The 24,061-nt window shown below is 37.4% G+C and overlaps 3 protein-coding genes across 3 annotated transcripts; 2 read left to right on the forward strand and 1 right to left on the reverse strand.

Moving 5' to 3' along the window:
• Positions 1 to 4,931: 4,931 nt before the first annotated feature.
• LOC119083795 lies at positions 4,932 to 9,212 on the reverse strand. The gene is made up of 7 exons (XM_037193603.1): positions 9,039 to 9,212; positions 8,778 to 8,951; positions 6,204 to 6,452; positions 5,674 to 5,737; positions 5,455 to 5,618; positions 5,148 to 5,363; positions 4,932 to 5,079 (listed from the first exon to the last, which is right to left on the reverse strand). The coding sequence occupies exons 1-7, from the start codon at positions 9,081 to 9,083 to the stop codon at positions 5,041 to 5,043; spliced, it is 951 nt and encodes a 316-aa protein (XP_037049498.1). The 5' UTR covers positions 9,084 to 9,212; the 3' UTR covers positions 4,932 to 5,040.
• A 1,700-nt stretch (positions 9,213 to 10,912) lies between these two features.
• LOC119083786 (cytochrome P450 3A24-like) lies at positions 10,913 to 12,690 on the forward strand. The gene is made up of 2 exons (XM_037193588.1): positions 10,913 to 12,401; positions 12,475 to 12,690. Exons 1-2 carry the CDS (start codon positions 11,017 to 11,019, stop codon positions 12,662 to 12,664), a joined length of 1,575 nt encoding a protein of 524 aa, XP_037049483.1. The 5' UTR covers positions 10,913 to 11,016; the 3' UTR covers positions 12,665 to 12,690.
• Positions 12,691 to 18,733: 6,043 nt separating this feature from the next.
• On the forward strand, positions 18,734 to 22,468 carry LOC119083796 (integrin beta-PS-like). The gene is made up of 3 exons (XM_037193604.1): positions 18,734 to 18,802; positions 21,502 to 21,587; positions 21,648 to 22,468. Exons 2-3 carry the CDS (start codon positions 21,508 to 21,510, stop codon positions 22,444 to 22,446), a joined length of 879 nt encoding a protein of 292 aa, XP_037049499.1. The 5' UTR covers positions 18,734 to 18,802; positions 21,502 to 21,507; the 3' UTR covers positions 22,447 to 22,468.
• Positions 22,469 to 24,061: the final 1,593 nt, after the last annotated feature.

The following is a 24,061-nucleotide window of genomic DNA, read 5'->3' on the forward strand; positions in this document are numbered from 1 at the left end:
TCGCTCCGGACATGATGAGACTTTGCTCACGTTTGAAAATAGAAACAAATGTTTGAATGGTTTTCACGGTTTTCTTCTAAAATAATGAACTTAAACACTTGAGCCAGACAAAAAACAATTAAAATTTCACCTTTTACACAGTGGAAATCTATTCAGTTTAACGTTTTTGTTGAACCGGGCAAAACACAAAATCAAACGGCAGCTCAATAATTTCAATTTTTTGTTCACAGAGTTGAGGCTAGGGTCAGTGTTCGGTTTTACAGTTACTCGGACTTGATCTGTAATTACTGATAGGAGGACAATATCGAAATGCGAGATCAAGACAAATCTCAGTAAACGCAGTCTGTTTTGACTATGTATAAAAATACTAGTTGCCTGCATTTGCAAACAGTGCGAAAACTCTGGTCTGCAGCCCAAACCAACTGTGTACACCTTATCATCATTTCACTTAAAAATTCTACTTCTGCGATCTTCTATCAGTTATTTAAGTTCTTCATTTAACGGTATGTCGTCCTACTCAAATCACATTCTCCGATTCTAATCTCGTCCGGTGCGGTGCCCGAAAATCTTCAATGTTTTCTTCACATTCCATTCACACTTTGCATCAAGACCTAATCTTCATTCATACGGCTGAAGTGTACACACTAGAACTAGATGCACACTCTCGTCAGGGCTATACACTCCCGTCAGGGTCGTGGTAGCGCTTACAGCTATAATTCATAGCTTTCGTTTCGAGCAGATATGGCATAGGCTATGAACGGTATTCCAGAAGATCGGAACTGCCACTGCAACATAAAGAACTCAATTCTCAAGGAAGATTCGCTAATAGTCCAGCCCTTGCTTGTGTCAGAAAAAGTCGGCTCGCTCGCTTTAAGTTTTTCGACTTTTTTCTTTATCTCATGTGATTGAGCATGAAAAACTGTGAAACTAAATTTTTTTTATGGAAAATGGTTTATATGAAAAAATTAAAAATCGAATATCAACCTAGAAGTTGAAGGACCCATAAGGAATGATCAGTGGATAGAACTGACCTCTAATTACCTCAAGAATGACATAAATCCAGAAAAACATGAAAAAAATCCAACACAAATGCGATGAATCTATAGGTTCTAGAGCTGGGAAGACTATGGAACATCAGGAAGGTACCTAACACGAATGAAATTTTCGACTTTTCAATCTAGTTTTCGGTATAGAAATCCGTCGTATTTCAATTCTCAGTTATTGATCCGAGGCGAAGTCGAGGTCAATAAACACACAAAAACGAGACTTTTCATAATTTTATCCCGAGTTCCGTAATGGATTTGACATGCTAATGGTGTCGAAAGAAGTGCTTGAACCATGAAAAGTACGGTTTTCGGGCATCAAGGAATCTGGCAAACGGTGCAAAAAGAACACGCTCTTTAACTACGTAAATGGTGAACTCGCACGCGCAAACTTAATGCTGCAAATGCCTTTTAGCCATGTCATCTACTTAATGACTCCTTTTACAAAATGTTGGTATAGAAAAATCGTTTGCGAGTTCCCATATTACGTAGTTGAAAAATGCGTTGTTTTAGCACCGTGTGCCAGATTACCCCACATTTGACATTTGTTTGACATTGCACATCTGTGATGAGTGTGTTCAACAAAATGTGTCTATTTGTCAAAATGTGTGTGACACCCGCCTTCGTGAGTGTCTTAACATGTTCTTTCAAAACCTTGATTTCAACACCCATCTTACATACAGCAGGCCTCCGAAGCCTAGCAGCCAACCTGAACCTAAAACGTCAACCTATTGTCAGGCCAATTCACGACTTTGTTAGCATAGGGATCACGGTGACGACGTTCAATTGCCAAACCCAGGTGTTCGCTCATATATTTATTTTAGCGTTGAAATATAAGTCTGTGCTGGTTTTGAAATTAAAATAAACTCAGAATCGATCAATACAAAATCATCAAAACTTTATTTTATTTTAAATTTTTGCAGTTGGTTTTTCTTTACCTATTTTAAGGTTAGTAGCGTGAAATTTAGAGAAACCTACCAACAACTCGTCTTCGTCTTCCAAGTGTAAGTTTGGCAATTCCAATGATACATTTGTTAAATCAGGAAGAACGATGGGTACATTGACTTCAAGATTATTTTCAGGATTTTTTTCAAGACCAAATCTGACAGTAAGAGATTGATTTAACGGAGCAGCGCTAATGAACTAACAGAACAACAATTTAAAATGAGAGGTTCAATTTAACGATAATCTACAACTCACCACGACAAGCACGAGTGCGATAACAACAACGAATTTCCGAGGGGTAACCGACTGGCCAAAATGGTGGCAAATCAATTTCTAATTCCTTTCAATTCCGTTTAATTACTTCAATTACCGGACCAACTCGTCTAATTGCCGGATTCGCTCTATTTCCTTTCAATTCCTTTCAATTCCGTTCAATTCCGTTCAATTCCTTTCAATTCCTTTCAATTCCCTTTCAATTCCCTTTCAATTTCTAAAGTTACTTCCTGTCAATTCCTTTTAATTGCTCTTAATTCCTTTTATTTCATTAATTAACGGATTAACACCACTACTTGCCGGATTCGCCCTTCGATTCCTATAATTCCAATCAATTCCTTCAATTCCACGAATTTTCGAAATAATTGCTCGATACTTTCAAATAGATATAAATTTAAAGTCAAAGTTAAACCCTTAAGCATTCGGAAAAAGAATCGTCAGACTATATCAAGATAAAATTTGGAACAACTATGTTGTCATACATTTGAGACTCATTTTGTTAGAATCTTTACTTTTTACTCATACTTTTTAGAAGAGATTTTTCAATTTCAATTTAGATTAAACCGTCCAATTGACTGCAGTTTTGTTTAAAATGATTTCACATCGCACATCATTGTTTATTTTAGATAAATAGTATTTTTCGTACCAAGTCAGGAAATGACGAAAAACTTTTGTGCATCCGACAACTGAAATATGACATATTTTGCCATGATTTTTCATTAAGAAATGTCAGTTTTTCCCGAACTATATATCGTGCAGGAATAGTTATTTACTATGCTGGTGCATGTAATAAGGCTATTACATGTATAGGCAATAACCTTTACATCACTCGCATAGTAAAACGTCGTACTACACACGGAAAATAAAGTGATATCTCGTATCACGATGAGTAAAAGTACCTCGGGCTGCCGCCCTCGGATACTTTTTCTCATCTGGATACGAGATATCACTTTACTTCCCTTGCATAGTAATGTACTATTTCGTATATGTTGTGTACGGTATATTTTAGGCAATTTCGCGGATTGTAGCGCGAACGAAGTGAGGTCGACAAGCGAAAGTGCCTAAAATAAATCGTCCACAACAGATGCGTATACAACTTTTCATGCTGAGGGCCTAAGTTACGATAAAAATTCCGTAATTTATGCCCAAGCCATGAAAAAAACTTCATGACTATACGACTGATTAATATGGTGAATGTGAAATGTGTATGTTTTCAAGTAAATTGCTGTGTTTTGTCTGTTTCAGTTGTCCGATGCACAAAACGTTGTTCGTACCTCGACAGGAAATGGATTTGTTCAGCACACGTCAGCAAAATTCAAAGCACTCAATTTTTTGTTTCGTTCAAGTGATCGACATCGTAAGATTTTAGGCTTTTGAAAAGTTGATGGAATAGATGATATTGTCGGTGATGCATTTTTTTGTAAATTTGGTTTGAAACTGAAGCATTTCTAATCGGCAATGCCCCAGCCTAACATTCCCCCGACGAATATTCACTTGTTTGTTGCGGATCAAACTTTTCCGTATCTGACTCACAAGAATCCTCTGAAGAAGAATCCTTCAGTGTGCATATTTTGAACATAAAAGGACGTTGGACCTGTTCTAAAATGGAACTGATCAACACTGTACACTGTTATTTATTGTGCGGGAGCCTTTAAAATTAAAACAAAAAGGAAATAATGTGGTTTTGCATTCGCTGGCCCTTTTTTCCGATAATCACACTTATCAGCATTTACTCTCATTTACTTTCAATTCCTTACAATTCCACATATTTCCAGTCAATTCCTATCAATTCCGATCAATTCCGGTCAATTCCATCAATTCCAATTATTTACCGGATACTCCGGCAATTCCTTTGAGGCTGTGTAGTCAATTACCCGAGTCGGTTACCCCTCGCGAATTTCATTCTTATCGCGATTAATTTCCAGTGAAAGGATCGATTCGAACTGATAATAAATTGGAATTCTGATGGTCCATTTATATGGTTTTTTCTAAACTACATATGTACGTAGTACATTCTTTCATCTAATTTTGTTTGAACTTCACTTATTTTATATTTGCGCTGAAACATTTATGTAGCTAAATAACACATTTTCGGAACCATTTGATCAAACAATCCATTAACGCAACTAGAAATATTTTGAATTATTCCATAATTTGACAAACATTTGAAGCATTAATGAAATCAAACAGAAGTATTGGATTCCGGGTCTCCGATCGGACTATCAAGAGTATACGTAACAACTGCCAAAAAATGTACGAACACGTCTGCAGCTCCGAAAATTCCAGAAATGGCACCATTACCACCGGAGTGATAGGCACTTTACACGCAAAAAATTTGCGTCACAAGTGGCAGATGTTGAGGAAGGAAAATTTTTAAAATTGTGAAATATATTGCTTTAAAGAATGGAATTCAAACGGAAGAAAGCCGAATCATCTGCCACTTTTTGACGCAATTTTTTTGTTATAATTTTCTTCCGAAAATTTTTGTTGTTTAAACTTCCGCGTACTATCCTTATCAGCTGCCATTTGTGACGCATATCCTTTTGTGTGTCGACTCTGTAAGCGTCAACTTCACCGATATCAGTTCTTTTGTAAGTGGATAACAGGACTTGCGTCACACCTCCACTGTAAGTGGTTTTGGGCGATTTCAATTACAGTGAACCTTTCGAGTCACCTTTTTGATAATGTTAATTTTATTCAGCTTTCCCTTTTGTTTGTATTCAAAGATTTACACAAATTGTCACACAAATTATCGATAATCATTATCACCCATGCCTATTTAGCATTTCGCTTTCGGGACAACGTCGTAGTAATATTCCTGTTTATGTGTGGAAAAAACACCAAATATTTTAAAGCTAAATTTAAAAAATTCTTTCTTCAGCTTACCAGTGTCTTTTCAATGTCTTCGATTGGCCCAGCAGCTGTGTTGCATACTTTTACAAAATCAATTATGCCACGAAAAGTTCCAACTGGCAACTTAGTTGATAAAATATATTCGGCCAACCGGAATTTCCGATAATCATATCCGATGAAGCCACCCATCTCAATGATCATGCACCCATTGATTTTGGCCACATCGGCTCCGTATTCCATAGGCAAAAGCTTGAAGAACCAAAAAAATATTAATTTCAAAAACTAAGCATCTGGCAACGTTTTGCGAAATTTACTAAAATAGAAGCTAAAACTGCCTTACCGCAAGACCGATGAGGTGATGAGCGATGTCATTGCATGGGAATTTATCGTAGATGGCGGTCACATCCTGGGCTACTTTTGGCTTCACATCAACCATATCTTTCAATCCTTTCATTACCTCTGTGTACATTTGATGCCCATCGGGACATTCGGTTAAAGTTGCATCTAAAATCAACAATATTTGACATTGTTCCGATAGAGTCGATGATATAGCACATACTTAGTTGAATTGAATCAATGAAAACAGTTTTCAACTCAATGGGCTCCGTTCCGTACAAATAGTTCTAAAACATGCAGAGTAACATGCGGTTTACAGTTCAATTTCAGTTGTCACACGACGGGGAAACTACGCCAGCAAATACTGCGACAGGTGGTGTTTGCTATTGGTATCAATAGACACCAATAGACAGCAATGACGCCAATAGTCACCAATGACATCAGTATGCACCAATGACGTCAATAGACACCAACACTTACCAAGAGCAATAGAAGGTAATTGTACATGCTAAAAGTAACTTACATATTGGTGTAACATTTTCTGTGGTAATTATGGTAATTGGTAATTATTGGCGGCTTTTGGTGACTGTTTCGAGGAGAGAGCTACGCAGGAACGGGTGGGATTTGCTATTTATGCCAATAGCCGTCAATGGAAATTAATAGACCCCAGTAGTCAGCAATGGAAGTAGGTGGGACAACATTGGCTCGCATAGTTTCCCCTTCGGTGTGACATATACATTTTGAACATTTTACCAAAGCGCTTTCGATTTGTTCCGTCGTTGCATCGCGATATACCCAAACATAGTATAAGTTCAGCATGCCGTTCATTAGTTCGGGTGGCAATCCGTTCGACAGATATGCCTTCAATATTTTCATATTCTCCAACGCACTTATTCGTTGCTCGGCGCCCAGTTCCGGCATAGATGCATGGCGGTTTTGCACGGTGTTTACATCGATTTTCGAAGTTTTTCGCTCCCGAGCGAATCGGAACAATTTATCTAACTGATTCATTGGAATTGAAGAAAAAAGTTGTCACTAAAGTCGAGTTTTGCAGTTTGTGAAAAATGGTTGAAAAATAACTGAAAAATAGCATACGGTCCACTCTGTGGAATTACCGTCCACAGTTACCAATACATTTTTTTGTGGTATCCAAATATTGTGCTTTTGGTAATTATATTTCACCAAAGTCACCATTTTTCAGCCAGTGGACCGTATGCTATTTTTCAGTCATTTTTCATCTGAATTAATGTGAAACCGAAAAATTGCCTACTCATCAGGTCCGGAGCGTTAGCGGAGGACTTGACGCAGTCTAACTTCCAAAAAAAGAACGAAGAAAATTTTTTGAGACGCGGCAACTATATATAAGCGAGAATTTAAGTTTCTTTCCTTCGGCCTGTATCACCACAAATCCTATTCTATCATATTCTCGCTTCAAATACGAGCAAAACGAGCTATCACTCGACTATGTAGGTTTAAAATTGCCGGAGATACATCGTTTTGAAATTGGTCACTTTTCATACAAAATACACCAAATTGACTTTTCCCAAACAATCAAAATCTTTCAACTTACTCTGTATGTTTCTATCTATCTATCGACGGACGATTTCGGAAACTAGTCAGCCAATCTCCATGAAATTTTGCAGGAACCTCAGGGTGGGCAAAAAAATGAAAATGTGATACGCCATTACCCCAGGAAAAACCAGAATTTTGTTTTATTGGCCTCGAAGTGGTTTCTGAGTGTGGTTTTCGAGGGTCGGGAACACGTTTCGGATGTAGCTTAGCTGTATTGAAACCTACAGAGGCGTGCGACCCATCAAATGAAAGGTATTCGTAACACGATTCGAACAAAAAAATAATTAAAAAAATCGGGGCAGATTCGTTTGAGCTAGAGTGATTAGAGTGACCAAATTTTGAGCTACTCAAGCGTAGGATGACAGGACAAATATTTTTTTGGGTTATGAGAGATAGAGAATTACTTTCTTCGGCAAAGTCTCAGAGTTTTACGAGTAGAACAGAGGGGCATATGTGAAAAATGTCGAAAGTTGGAAATGGGTGGGTCAATCATGTTTTTAGAGGTATTTCTTGAATGGTGGCAGATAGAGAGTTACTTTCTTCGGCAAAGTCTCAGAGTTTTACGAGTAGAAAAGAAGGGCATTTGTGAAAAATGTCGAAAGTTGGAAATGGGTAAATTGGGATTTTGGAGATATTTCTTGAATGCTGGCAGATAGAGAATTACTTTCTTCGTCAAATTTTCAAATTTCGTTAAATTTTCGAATTTCGTCAAATTTTCTATTTTCGTCAAATTTTCTATTTTCGTCAAATTTTCGATTTTCGTCAAATTTTCGAATTTCGTTAAATTTTCGAATTTCGTCAAATTTTCGAATTTCGTCAAATTTTCGATTTTCGTCAAATTTTCGATTTTCATTAAATTTCGTCAAATTTTCGATTTTTGTCAAATTTTCGATTTTCGACAAATTTTCGATTTTCGTCAAATTTTCGATTTTCATTAAATTTCGTCAAATTTTCGATTTTTGTCAAATTTTCGATTTTCGACAAATTTTCGATTTTCGTCAAATTTTCGAATTTCGTCAAATTTTCGATTTTCATTAAATTTCGTCAAATTTTCGAATTTCGTTAAATTTTCGAATTTCGTTAAATTTTCGATTTTTGTCAAATTTTCGAATTTCGTCAAATTTTCGAATTTCGTCAAATTTTCAAATTTTTCCAAATTTCTGAATTTCTGTTATAAACTGTTATAAATATAAAAAGCAGTGTTCTAAAACTTCTAAAACGACTGATATCCCAACAAAAATCTCTTCGAGAAAAGTGTGACGCAGTCTTTGAAGTACAATTTCTAAAATGAATGAATGACATGGCTAGAGTTGACGCTTTCAGCTTCGGTATGCAAAAATTAAATTTTACACCCAATTTTAGTTCAAACAAGCTTAGGTTATCTCATCATCTGCCAAATAATTTTTACCAAAAAAAAATTTGACTGAAAACAAACAAAATTTTACCAAAAAAATCTGCGTCGCAAAGTGGCAAATGTTCTGATTTTTTTGGTAAAATTTTGGTTGTTTTCAGTCAATTTTTTTTGTTGGTAAACATTATTTGGCAGATGATGAGAAAACCTAAGTCAGCTTGTTTGAACTAAAATTGGGTGTAAAATTTAATTTTTGCGTAACGAAGCTGAAAGCGTCAACTCTAGCGATATCATTCATTTTAGAAATTGTACTTCAAAGACTGCGTCACACTTTTCTCGAAGAGATTTTTGTTGGGATATGATAGAACGAACAAAAAGCATAATTTTGTCTGAATTTCACTTACGAAACCGTCGAATACCATTTCCATAACAAACTGATCGCGGAAATATTTTTCACCCATGAACACATAATCGTCCAGAAATTGCTCACTGGCACCGTTAAGATCTTCACGGATCTGTTGCTTGACTGCCGCTCGTCTAATTTGATTGAAATCGATTTCTGTCCGTCCAGAGCATATCTATTTGAACACATATTGATGACTTTAGTAAAATTTGGTATGACTCGCTTGATGAAATCATTTTCAAAAGTGTTGAATAGTTCTCACTTGCATAAGACAAACACAGAGCGCAAGCAACACAGTTAACTTCATTTGATTCTTAAATTTAGTCTGAATTTGTTAACAAAAATCACAATTTATAACCGAGACTTGGTGACTGACAATGAAATCGACTATCGTCCCACAGTCTAGCCTCACTTGCTTTTATGGTCGTAAAAAATGCGAAATGTCTGAACTCCGCTATCACATTCAGATAGAGTTATCAAATGAATGTGCTTACATTACATTTCTAGAGTTCTACTGAATAGTATTTTTGCAGTGCCGGGCTGGCCCTATGGGCGTTCGGGCGATTCCCGAAGGGCCTTTTGATTTTTGTATGGATAAATGACGACGAATGGCTTTTTGAAAAATTTCTCCATACAACGCCCGAAGGGCTTTTTTGAGCCAGTGCGGCACTGTATTTTTGAATGTTTGTGATTTCAACTTTTTTTTTTAAACAATAGCAGATTACATTGGATGATGCGAAAGTAGTTCATTACATGAAGGATCAATTTTGTGGTTATTTTAACTGTTATTTTGACAAGTGTAAAGTTTGCGTGTCCAAACCCAAGGTAAATGTAGTGTGTAGAGGAAATACCATTTGGGCGCGCGGTGTAGCACACAACTTCGATGCCAATGACATCTTTTTTAAAAATGGTTGACTATGACTTACTTGTGTTTCACAAAATATTTTTACTATCTTACACCAGATGGCCCGAGTTTCTACTCCATTTTTTGTTTTTAACGAAGGGAGTAGATGGGTTTTGAATTTTCTTACCACCGCACATCTGATTCGGTTATTTATGGCATTACCTCCACATATTCACCTTCTCCAAACCTAGAAATCGCTAGAAATGCAACATCACGTGTCTATAGAACAGTTTTCAAAGCAAATTGCATAAACCAAGGCTGTAATCTTTGGGAACGCGGAAACGCACCGCTTCTGATGTTTTAACATTAAAAAAGCTTCATCAAATCATCACAATGACGAGAATCATCAGAGTTGGTGAACTTTGAAATCCGCCATTTTAAACTGTGGTTTGACACCCGCATATCAGTATCTGCGTGGCCTCCCCAAAGTTTACAGCCTTCTTGGCATAAACAATTGAATCGAATTCCCCTCACTACGAGCTGCAAACGATCTCAATATGTGTGCAACGTGACAAAACAAAATTCACTTATAGACGGCTATGACAGGGAAATGATTCGAAGAAAACAAAGAACTTGCGCGAGCTGTCATTACACAAAAGAATTTCTCCATTAATTGGACACTTCTCGCAATTTGATCAAGTTTGAACTTGCGGGAAACGTCAAATGAAGGAGAAATTCTTTTGTGTAAGTGTATTGACAGCTCCCGCATGTTCTTCGTCCTAATCAATTTCCCCTTCGGAACATTTTTGTCACGTTGCGCACATATTGAGATCGTTTGCAGCTTGTGGTGAGGTGAATTCGATTCCATACAAACTTAGCAGGTCCAACAACATCAGTCACACGAAAGCATGACGATGGCAACATTCCGAAAATGAATTCAGCTGAAAGGTGGTATCACTAATTTCCTCTGATCCGCTGAGGGTTTGCATTACCTTCACTGTTTACATACTTTGTTCGTGATCAACTCAAAGGTGTCTTAACCTGTTCTTTCCGAACATTGAGGAATGATACTAGCGGCTCCCATAACAGAAAAATTTGGCATTTGGTGGTGCTGCGGAGAATGTTTTCGCATACGTCGCTGTGTGTATGCTCAGTTAAATGCAAAATTTATTATTTAATTATTGTCTGCGCTATCTAATCAAGGGCGTTATCTGACTACACAACTCGCTCATAAATATTAAGTTTTGGTTCGGAAATATCAGCTTTGTGCTTCTCTTACCAGTACGTAGTAAATTGTTGCGTTGTTGTCATTCAATTAAACTGAATCGGCTGTTGCAGCTAACAGTGAGTTTTGTGAGATAACTAGAAAAGACTGTGAAGATATTTTGCGGAGAACATGTTGATCTTAGCGTTGGTTGTAATTTCGCTGTTTTACCTAATCTACATGCGACAACAGCAAATGTCCACCATGAAAAGATTGGGCATTCCCGGTCCGAGACCGAACTTTATTTTCGGTCATTTAATTGAAATTGTCAGCGAAGGATTTAACAGCCTATTCCCCAAATGGACCAAGAAGTACGGACCGATTGTCGGTTTTTACATCGGTGGACGACCGCAGCTGTTGGTCACCGATCTGGAATTGATTCGTCGAGTGTTGGTCAAAGATTTTCAAATATTCAGCAACCGAAGTGAATGGATACCGGGCGGCATTCATCCCACACCAACGTTACAGAAAATGATGCTGTGGGCTCGCGATAATGTTTGGAAGAATTTGCGTGCCACCATATCGCCATCGTTTTCGCCGCACAAATTAAATGCCATGGAGCCGTTGATGATGATATCCATTCGTAATTTGTTCGATGAACTGGATGATAAGGCCGGCAGTGGACGTGAGTTTAATCTGAAGCCACTGATATCGGATATGACGTTTTCCAGTGCATCCAAATGTATTTTCGGACTCAATATGTCGCTGAAACAGCTGTCAACCGAAGCGGAAAGCTTCGCAGCATCGTCTGGTCCACGCTTGGAAAAATCAATGCTAGCAATGACGATGATGCTATTTCCATCGCTGACATTCATTGTTTATCCGCTAAGGGTTTGTTGGGAACGACTTCGAATGTTCATGTTATGGTCGGCTGACGGTGTAACTTATGACGTTGCGAGGAAAATCGTTCAAACTCGACGGGCTGCCAAGTCGGAGTCTAATGATTTTCTGCAATTGCTAATGAATGCTAAGCGAATTCAGACAACCACCGACGCAAACTTGGAAATGTCAGCCTCAGCCGACGATGTTAAAGCGAACCAAAATTTATTGGGCAAACAGACGCACAGTGAAAGCCTATCCGAAGAAGAGATCCTATCGAATGCAATGCTGTTCCTGTTGGCTTCATACGAAACAACATCTCTGACCCTTCAGTTTTGTCTGCACAATTTGGTGAATCATCAAAGTGTCCAAGACAGATTAAGAACTGAACTTCGGAAAGCAGTTGCCCCGGACAAAAAAACCATTAAATCCGCTGACCTTTCCACAGTTCCACTACTAAATCAGATTATCAACGAAACGCTTAGAATGTTCCCGCCTGTAGCTCCGTTCACAACAAGAGTGGCGAATGAGGATTACAGATATGAGGACATTCGAATACCGAAGGGAACCAGTATATTCATCGGGGTGTCGTCCATTCACAAGGATCCAACATTTTGGCCCGAACCGGAAAAATTTCGACCGGAGCGATTTGAGCGGGAACTCGATGAAAAGTTGGCCTTTTTACCGTTTGGTGGCGGGTAAGTGCTGTTGCGTCTTCAAGTCCCTTCGATCTCATGATGACCAATTTTCTTATAATTTTGTCCCACTAAGACCGAGAAATTGTATTGGCATGCGGTTCGCTTATATGGAAGTTCAGTTAGTTTTGGCAAACTTAATCCTGCAGTACAGATTCGAACCGGGACCGTCAACCGAAAAGGATCCCATTGAGACGGAGGAAACGTTTGTGACGTTACTACCGAAGAATGGCGTATTTTGTAGAGTAACTAAAATTGAAGAATGAAATCAATAAATTTCGATCAGAAAATCATCTCTGTACTCTTTGCGCTCTCTGTACTCGTTTCTGCGGATGATGTATTGACAGTTCATAAAGTTTGTACTTCGGTTAATGACCCAGAAAAACTGTTTTTTTGCGAATAATCGTTACTTTGTTCAACGAACCTTTCATGTGAATCTCATTGATTGCTGTGTCATCTAATAAATTGGCGATGTAATGTACTACGACACGACGTATTTTACCCTTTTCTTGACATGTGTGGAAAAAGCTTTGCATCAACGCCTGCAAATATACCGAAATTAACCAGAAGGAGTAACATGACAACAGGCGATTAAAAAACTCTGCACCGAAAATTATGCATGTCATCATTTTCGAAATGAATGTTTTCGAGCATATACACGCGCTTAGTGGTACGGTACATACGGTCGAATCCGATATTTTCTAACCGAATCCTAACCGTAGTTTCCTCAACATCTGCCACTTGTGACGCAATTTTTGTTTGTAAAATTTTGTTTCTAAAATTTTTTGTGTTCATCTTGTGTTGATAAAACTTTTGCGCTGAGGCGCAGAATGCGTCTCCCTCAGCGATACCAGTTATTTTGTAAGTAAGATAAGGGACTTGCGTCACATTTACCCTTTAAGGGTTTTTTTTGACTTGACATCAAAAAACCTTGTTAAAGTTACAAAATTCTAGAGAAATCATGGAACACCTCACTTATGTCGAAAATAACCCAAATCCATCGAAAAATCCGATGGAAGTTACGTAGTGCCAGAGGAATCATCTGTCATCCCAAAATTTAGGAAACAACCTTGGAACATCCCACTCATGTCGAAAATAACCCAAATCCATCAAAAATCCGATGGAAGTTAGCTAGTGCCAGCAGAGGAATCATCCCAAATTTTAGGAATCAACCTTGGAACATCTCACTCATGTCGAATATAACCCAAATCCATCAAAAAATCCGATGGAAGTTAGCTAGTGCCAGCAGAGGAATCATCCCAAAATTTAGGAACCAACTTTGGAACATCTCACTCATGTCAAATATAACCCAAATCCATCAAAAAATCCGATGGAAGTTAGGAAGTGCCAGAGGAATCATCTGTCATCCCAAAATTTAGGAACCAATACATCTCAAAACAAAACACAATACACAAAACAAAATATACAACACACACACACACATACAAATTGGCATTTGTCATTTGTATGAAGACTTTGGAGAACTTTTGAAAATTCCATTCTTATTTTTGGGCCATTATTAGCCTACAACCAAAATTTCAGGAAAATCCATAGAAACGTTTAGGAGTTGCTGAATCCACTTTTCCATACGAACTAAGCAAACTAACTAACTAACGTAGGCAATTTGTATTATCTGAAAATTCGAAATTAAGCTTATTTTCACACAAACATCAATATTCAATATCTCGGCCAATTTTGAAGCTGCAGTAACGTTGAACTCGTATGGATTACTAGATTCCAGATATCCAAGTTTGGGGTGAGAAGTCAAAAAGTTATGCTCCACCGTCCCCAAATTTTTTTTTTCAACTTTTGGGTAGTTGACTTGCGTCACGCCCACTTACTAACGTGCGGGCATGATCCTATTTACCAGCTTTTTATATCATTTACCTTGTTGCATTTAACACTATAGTATATCCAGTCGTTCCCGGGTATCGGGGGAAACCAATTAAATTTTAAATTCGATTGAACGATTTAGACTTTATTGACAAAATATTTCAAAATTATTGTCCATTTTATGTATCATTTTTATCATGACATTTACCACCACATTGATAATATTCTTGACAATCATCGAAAAGCGAACCGCAGCCTATCCACCCTCCATCGCCCTTCTTTCCTCTGGTTGAGTAACACCATTTCCCAGAAGCTTTGCTTTCACACCATGTCCAGCAAAATCCCTTCCAACATCCGGCTGCCTCCGAAGGCGATATAACGACGACCGCAGCGAACACAGTCAACACCACCAAAGTTATTAGTAACGAAGAAAATTTGTCGTTTCGCCACATCATCTGCAATTTTTAAATCGAAACTTTATGCACAATGATTACATTGTTTCGGTGTGCCGATCTAGCAACAGCTGTTTTTGTACCAGCTGGTGTCTATTTCATTGTTAGTACGATCTGCATTTACTGTTTGTTACTCGTCACAAACACACGCATATAACGAGAACAGCAAGAAAATACAAAGTAAACAATCGTTACAATGTTTACCAGCAAAACCAGCTGTTGCTAGATCGGCACACCGAAATTATTTAATCATTGTACAGACGTTATTGTTAAAATATTGTTTCTTTAAATTTGTGAAGCAGTTTCTAAGAACATTTAAGAAAAATTCAAGAAGTTTTGTGTTAACCTAACTGATGTTGGAAACTTAACTGTTTGATTCAGCGTGCCCGAGAAACTATTTGAAATAATAAAAAGCTGATTGCAGCTCTACATCTTTATATACTTTTTGCAATTGCATGATTTGGTTATTCGTGACAACACGAGTGTCACGAAGAACAAATCACGAAGAACTAGGTCCCACGTTTTGGGTGGGTCAGATCCCTTGACTGTCTGAACTGCTCAATCAAATGTAATTTTAATCGCCACAAAAACATACTTAGAAGAAGGACTACTAGAACGGTCTTAATAATCTCTCATTAATAATTTCATCCTGTTCAGTTTCATAGAATTTAGCTTTATCGGAATTGTTCAAACTTCATTTCCAATTCACCAAATATTTCGTTCACCTTTCGTGCACATTATCAGTGGTGCGTAGCTGGAATCAACAAAACCAATAGGCTTGTTCCAAGGCCATATGAATTGTCAAATTTCATCCACAGAACCATAACCTCAATAATATTTCTGTGTAAATCGCGTAGGCGACGTTGCTCGCTTTGTATGAAATGAAATATCAAGTAAGCGACGTTGCTGTGGATGAAATTGTCGTGGTTCGGGTTGTCAAAGTTCGTGTATACAGTTACTTGGAACAAACCTATCACAGTTGAATCCGTTGATCTAAACTTATTCGACTGATATCACGTACCGTATTTGCTTATCAATTACATCCCACAAAAACCTCTTCAGAGGTATAAATGACGCAGTTCCGATTTCGTTCAACTCCCTAAACATCCTGATATAGCTGTTGTTGACGCATTCTGCGGTAGTACAAAACAAATGTAAAACTGTAAAACGTTTCAACAAACATTTTACCGAAAAAATCTGCGTCGCATTGCAGTAACTTCTAAGAACCTTTATTTGCTACATGTGACGCAGATCGTTTTGGTAAAATTATTGTTGAAAAATTTGTAGAACGGTAATATCATAAATCTTGCGTTCAACTAACTTGCCTTCGGCGTTAGATTACACTAAACAGTAGCTCAATACTAGGTAATTTTCGATCGTTCTCTACTTCGACAGTGAATAGGTGTCGTTGCTGACGCGTTGAATACATCTTTTAATTTAGAAATTTTGTTGTCTTCACATGAAGTGGTAATATCGTGTCGACAGATCTCGAAAAGAACGGTAGTTTAAACTTCAATTTATTGATTGATATTTCTTCCAGTTCCTCCATTACTGTTGAGTTTCACTGAGAATCTTCGAAAAGTTCTGCAAACACAGAAAAATTCATTTTCTGGTACAGGTCTGGTTTTGTGCTCACATTAAAGTGTTAGTGGCTATCAAATGCCCAGGTTAAACAGTGGCGTATGTCTTCAATGAAACTTAAACTCGTGTGAACTGTGGCACTCGCTTCGCTCTGGTCGCAAACTCGTTATTTTTTAGAAATTGTCTCACACTCTAAATTGTAAACCAATCGATTTACGAATTACGGCAGCGTTTGTTTAAAATTTTATAGCGCGTTTGCGGGGTGAATTTTAGGTTTTCGGAAGGGAAATGTGTACTATTCACAAGGTGGAAATAGTGTCACAGTATAGTAAGGAGGCTATTTGCTCACTATGAAAATAGCACAAGTTCTTACCATGGGTTCAGCAAAACAAACACTCAGATAGGTAAGCGCACGTCTTTTATACTTGAACTTTGAAGATAAATTGTGCAGTTGACTCAAGTATTCAAAAACACTGAACATCAAAAAACAGATGGTCGTGTATAAATAAACAAATTGGAGTTTGCGCGTCGCTCCACTTTTTGTAAGTAGACCAACGTCATCGTTTCTTATTTAATTTGCGTACTATGTAGGGTAAACCCTGACACCCAGTGCCGGACTGGCTCAAAAAAGCCCTTCGGGCGTTGTATGAAGAAATTTTTCAAAAGACCATTCGTTGCCATTTCTTCATACAAAAATCAAAAGGCCCTTCTGGAATCGCCCGAACGCCCATAGGGCCAGTCCGGCACTGCTGACACCTTTTAAATATCTCGGTAAATAGGCGAGAAAAGTGTTCCAAGACAAAGTTGTCGAGTTTTCGATTTTAACCGACAACATTTTATTAATTGAAGATTTTAACCGAAATGTGATTCTCGGGCACTTACAAACTTTATAATAACCACAATGACACATTAAACTCTAATAACACTCCTAGCACACCGACACTCCCAACAACACTGACATTGACACTACTGAGACAAAGCTTAGGCTCAAAACATCACTAACACTCTTAACCATTCTGACACTCCCAACCACAATATTTTTAGCACACTGGTACTCCTAACACTTTCACTTCTAATCACACTGACACTCCTAGTCACACTGGCACTTCCAACCACACTGACATTCCTAACCACATTTACACTAAAACTACACTGGCATTCCTAACCACGATGAACCCCATAACCAAGGTAAATATATGGGCGGAGGTAATGCCATTCAGACGCGCGGCCTAGCACACAACTTCGATGCCAATGACATCTTTTTTTAAAATGGTTGACTACGATTTACTTATATTTCACAAAAATATTTTCGCTATCTCACAACAGATGGCCCGACTTTCTATTCCATTTTTTGCTTTCAACGAAGTGATGGCGTTTGTATTGAACTTTCGTGCCACCGCACATCTGATTCGGTTATATATGGCATTACCTCCTCACTATATTTACCTTGCCCATAACCACACTAATTCTCCCAACTACACTGATAGCAATGTTTTACCAAGGTATAAACGCTATAAACGCCATCTCTTCCTTTCTTTAAAGGTGTCATTAGCATCAAACTATTGTGCTAGTCCGCGCATCTTGTGTTTTACCTCCTGTATTTAATTTATTTTAGTAACTCCTTAGAAGTCGTAATTCCGAATGAATCTTAGTTCCGATGTAATCATAGATCCGACACAATCGTAATTTAAAGGGAATCATAATTCATGGGGCCAAAACAGTCAAAAAACCCTTAGGGTGAAAGTGACGCATGTCCTTGTGTATACTTACAAAATAACTGATATCGCTGATGGTGACGCGTGCTGCGCCTGTTCTGTCGATAAGACTATGTTTTGAAAGAATCTTGTTTTGTTTTCTTTATTTTTGAATAAAGCTCTAAAATGTTGGTCTTGAAATAAACCGAAATATCGGCAACATAAACAAAACCGCAGCGATACGAAAATTAACCTCACATTTCCATACATTGTGCTAGCAATACAACGCAAATAACAAATATACTGATATCATGTTTCCAAATCATATTTTCAGCCAACTATTACCGTTACTTTGTTGTTACCTGGTGATAGTATAAATGTTATCTTCATTATGGCACGAGCAAATCGTATTGATTGTTCAAGGGAACTTGACCCAATACGCCATTGACACACTGGAAATGATGGAAATGAATGATTATTTTATTTGTTATGTTTTTTTTTTAAATTGTTTTTTAATTGTCACATCATCGGTATCTGGAAAGAAAGTATACAATTTTTCATTCGTGTATTTTTAAGTGCATTCAAATCTTCTACGCTAACCATAGCTGTTTTGGAGCATCATCGCTATGACAACCATTCAGTGTGGCGGTATAATATGGTATACTTACACCCAGTACGAATTTATAAAAATCTTTTTATAGTTAAGCACGATCAGTGATCGGTGATGTACGAATTTTCAGCTCTCTTTCAGCTCCATTAAGTTATTATCTATCTGTCAGGTCAGATCAGTCATATTTTGGAATCAAAGAAATTTATTGTACAAAATCTGGTGTGTGTTCATTGTGTAAGTGATTTAATGATCAAAGTTTCTGCAAGAATCAATCGTTTCAAATTTCTTTTTTATGTGAAATGTGAAGCTAGGAATAAACATTTATATTTATTTAGGGTCTCGTAGATCATCATAGACTATCAAAATTATGGAATTTTTTTTCGAGGTTTTTTGTCAAATATTAGTAGAAATCTGAAAAACAATAAACTCAAACATCGCGCATTTCCAAAATATTGACAAATTGAAAAGATTTTACAAAAAGAAAATCTATGAAAATAGCACTTCCCACTCAATTTCACACCCAAATCACATCCACCTTGAACTTTTGTGCGTAAACTTGAACTCTTGAAGATTTTGTAAATGTAAATGTAAATGTGCTTCTTGTGTGGTTTTATCAGTTCACTTAGCGGTTGACTTAAAATATTTGTCAAAGTCACCAAAAATGATGAAACATTTATTATGGCCAATCAAGTTTACATGCAACAATATTGTTGTTTGGTGTGATCTGAGTTCCAAAAAAGATGACCCAGTAGATATAAAATGTCGGCGGTAATCTTAAAAATTACGTTTTAGCAGAAACGCTTTAGTCCGTTTCCGGTGAAATAAATTAGTGCGGAAGTAACCAGTATTGAAGAGCTTTACGATAACACCATTAGTTTGAGGTGTGTCACATCCCTCATTATAGGCCGTCAGCCAATAACGATAATTCAAACAATAACAATAATATCCAAACATAAACGATAATTCCCAACAATAATGACCTGCCAGAAAAAAGAGCAATTGTGAATGAGTCTAGACGTACAGATGTGTACCATTCACAAACGGCCTTACTTCAAAATTTTGGTGATGCATTTGTTCAAATGCAAAGTAGATTCAAAATTTTGGTGGCAAAAGAGATTTTTCGAAATAGATTGAAAATCTTTTTTGATGCTACTGTAATTACTCGGCAACCACACAACGTAGAGATTCCAAATCGGTGTCAAAATGAAGGTATTGGAGCCAAATTAAGAATGCCGGAGGGATATAGTATGATACTAAGACTAAAAGTCCTTTTTAGCGTGTGAGAGGTTTCCAGACAGAGCCGAAGGCGAAGTCTGGAATCGAATACGCTAAAAAAGACATTTAGTCCGTGGTACGAATAATATTTTTCATATCCGACGGAGAAAAAGTGCGACGAAGTCGTAATTTTCGGGTCCTAGGTATGAAAAAGGAATTTCTGTTGGAAGGTCTGGTGTGCCTGACAAGTTGTTGAACAAATGTATTTTGTATTCGGCTATGCGGCAATTTGACATGGGTGTTTGACCACTGCCTTATGAGGGACTGATATACGTGTGGGTTCTCAGTCTAACAGGATGTTTCTTTTAAATAAAAGAAAAGCATTTAAGCATCTTCAATAACAATTTGTAAAATGATAGTTATAATTCAACGTTCAGTTTACTATTCAAATACATTCGGAGGAATTTGATAAAGGAATTGGTATCCTTGAATGTAAATTTTTTCATTCATTTAACAAAGTATAGCAAAAGTTTAAGAGCAATGAATGCTTTTCAAATTTGTAGCCTTCGTTTGGACGGAAAAATATTCGTTTTTTTTGATGATTTCTCTGAACCAAAATCTTTTTCTAAAAAAGTGAAACCATTAAACCAAGCAAAAATGTGTAACTTTTAAAGGAAAATTTGGTTTTTCAAAAAAGATTTTGGTTCAGAGAAATTATCAAAAGCCGAATATTTTTCCTCCCAAATTTAGACTACAAATTTCTGAAGGGATGATCACTTTTAATTCAAATATTCCTCCAATGTTGAAGGTTCCATTTCGAAATATTGGCAGACTTGACAAGGCAGGTATGGCAATTTGCGAGAATCGTTGCGACCTTATAAAAGTCAGTAACTTTCTCATGTCTGATTCTTAATTTTTTTTTAAATCAACAAATGGAAACAACTGAATAATTTTCGCGAAGCCCCACTCGACAGAAACTCTGAGGCGACTCATTCTCTTGTTAACCGTTTGCTGTTTTTTGGTTAGACGCCCCTTAAATGGTACAATAAGCTCTTTTGACAACGGATAGCCAGCGTCACCGCACAAATGCGGAGGATTCTCCCACCCTCGGAATTTTTGCTCCAGTTTTGCAACAGTTTTACTTCGGGCAAGCATATGTCCGTCATGTCAAATACCAAATACAAAAAAACATTTGTTCAACGATTTCTCAGGCACGCTAGACCTTCCAACAAAAAATTCCTTTTTCCCTCCGGCATTCCACATTTGGCTCAAATACCTTCATTTTGACACCACTTTGGATTCTCCACGATGTGTGGTTGCCGAGATATACACTAGGGCTACCCTCGTCTTATTAGAAATAATAAAACAAAAAAAAAATTCAATCTATTTCGAAAAATGTCTTTCGCCACCAAAATTTTGAATCTAGTTTGCATTTGAACCAATGCACCAACAAAATTTTGAAGTAAGGCCGTTTGGGAATGGTACACATCTGTACGTCTAGACTCATTCACAATTGCTCTTTTTTCTGACAGGTCATTATTGTTGGGAATTATCGTTTATGTTTGGATATTATTGTTATTGTTTGAATTATCGTTATTGGCTGACGGCCTCTATTATCTCTGTGATAAACAACTGATTTGTGCGCAAAACTATTCGAAAGTCGATAATTTTGATATTCTATGATGTCGTTATTACGTCGTTTCCTCCTTTATTATTAGAATAAAATGATCAGTTGGTTTAACATTTGTGCAATGCTCATGCTCGTAACGAAAATCACTCGGCCACTCATTACAGGTGAATGGAAGTAAGTAAGCTGAGTGAATGGTGAATTTTATGCCGCTAAAACGATTTTCTCTTATTTTAGTGGAAACCACTATCCAGCCGGCATTTGTCGTCCTGATAATGTAACGTTAATCGAATGCAATGGTCGTGGAACGTGTGTCGATGGCATTTGTGAATGCAGCAGACAGGCTGATCAAAATGAAATAATCTACGGCAAATATTGCGAGTGTGATAACTTCTCCTGTCCGCGACATAATCATCTACTGTGCTCGGGTGCATATCATGGCTTATGTGATTGTGGCATATGTGAATGTCAACCTGGGTGGATTGGTGAAGCGTGTGATTGTCGAAATTCAACGGAGACTTGCATGCGTCATGGTAAAGTGTGTTCTGATCATGGAACCTGCGAATGTGGAGCATGTCGATGTAGTGTTACTGAGGAAGGACGCTTTTCGGGAAGATATTGTGAAAAATGTCCAACGTGTGCAGGTCTATGTCATGAATTGAAAGATTGCGTCCAGTGCCAAACATACAACACAGGACCACTAGCTGCATCAGGATTGTGCGCTAAGAGTTGCACCAAATTAGATGCAACCAGATATGATACAATCGAAGTTCACGAAGAGAATGACATGCATTTGTGTACATTTTATGATGAAGACGATTGTAGATTTCAGTTCGTCTATCATGATGATTATGAGCATCGAAGTACTGGTTTTGCGGTAGTGATGGTGCAAAAAGATCGACACTGTCCATCATTTATCAAAAGTCATTGGCTTTTAATATTGAGTGTTGTTACAGGAGTTTTAGTGATTGCTGTAGCAATGTTTTTGCTTCGAAATTTTTTTCGTAGACGTTCGAATGCGTCAAATATTTCTTAAGGAAAGTTGACAGTGTCTTTGGCAACGTTTTCATTTTATTTGAAGTTTTCGATTTTTTTTTTTAAATTAAATTGTTTATTGTCTAATCGATTTTATTTTGTTGAGGCATTGTTTCGATTCGAACAAAAATTCGATAATTAGGACACGAATAATGATTTTATATAGCGAATGTGGTAAACTGATCTCACTCGCGGCATTTCGTTTTATCGGAAACAGAAATTATTGGAAGAAAATGTGTTTAGTACCGTTTATAGGGAAATTTCTGATATTTTCATTCGTCTGTGTTTTTACGGATTCTGACTATTGAAGAGAGATATTACCATAACCTGATGACGAAGCCACATTACAATCAGCCAAGCTATTTTAGAACATGAATCATGACTTGAATGCATGGTTCCATACATTTTCACACAGCTATATTTTTAGACCCGTACGAAGTACTGGGGTCTTATGGGTTTACGCATACGTTTGTAACACGTCGAATTGGACTCCCTGAGTAAGGGGAAACCTATTGTGGTTGTCTAGAGATGCCAAATCCGCGAAAAAAAAATGTCCGTCTGTCTGTCCGTCTGTCCGTCTGTCTGCACGATAACTTGAGTAAAACGCATCCGATTTTGAAAATTCTTTTTTTTTCCCGTTTGGTAATGTCAAAAGACAGGCTAAGTTCGAAGATGAGTGATTTTGGATCGACCCCTCCCGAGCTGTGGCCCAATAAGTGCTTTACGGTTTTTCGAAGATATCTCCGGACATTTAAACGTTAAACTTGTAAGTGATACGTCAAATAAAAGGTATTTACAATACCGATCGACAAAAAAAAAAGTTTATGGAAATCGGATGACCGACTCGTGAGTTAGACCCCTTGGTGTGGAACAGGCACAGGGCGGCAAGCAGTTTTTGCTTGTAGGTCGGCCACATTTGAACATATTTCGTCTGTTTTAGCTTTATTAGATAGGTATTGACCGTACCAATCAGGGAAAAAAAATTTATGAAATTATGTTCTCCGGAGCGTGAGCTAGGTCTCTTGGAGTGAGCTCTTATCTGGCTACTCGGAAGTACAGTGAACGTGGTGTATTTTGACAATATCTCGAGTAAATTTTGACCGAATTTCATGATTTTTTTTGTTTGAAAGGTATTAACGAATGTAAAGCGTCGGTACTATTTCCGGTCTCCTAACAAAATGGCTGCCGGCGGCCATATTGGATTTTAGTAAAATAGAAATATCTTGGGAAAAATGATACTTAGAGAGTTTCTGTTAACATGGAAATAATTTGTTATGTGTGTGGGGTTTCAGGGATTCCATATACGGACATCTATATATACCTATATACAGCTATATTGAGCTATATACAGGCATATAGAGCTATATAATAGCATATATTTATCTGTGAAATGTTTATTTATAGTGAAATATAGGTAAATATAGCGGTATATAGCTGTTTAAATAGGAATTTATGAAATTTGTCTTCGTACGGGGCTGTCTATATTGCCTCCGGCAATTTAGTTGTATATGATAACAAGGCAAAGAGTGGATAATGTAAGTGATTTTAAAGGGAGAATAGTTTTTCAGCAGAGAAGAAAATGAAGTAAGAGAAATGAAGAGTTTCACATTAAAGGC

The sequence above is a fragment of the Bradysia coprophila genome, unplaced genomic scaffold (assembly GCF_014529535.1).
Source record: "Bradysia coprophila strain Holo2 unplaced genomic scaffold, BU_Bcop_v1 contig_70, whole genome shotgun sequence".
Classification (NCBI taxonomy): Eukaryota; Metazoa; Arthropoda; class Insecta; order Diptera; family Sciaridae; genus Bradysia; species Bradysia coprophila.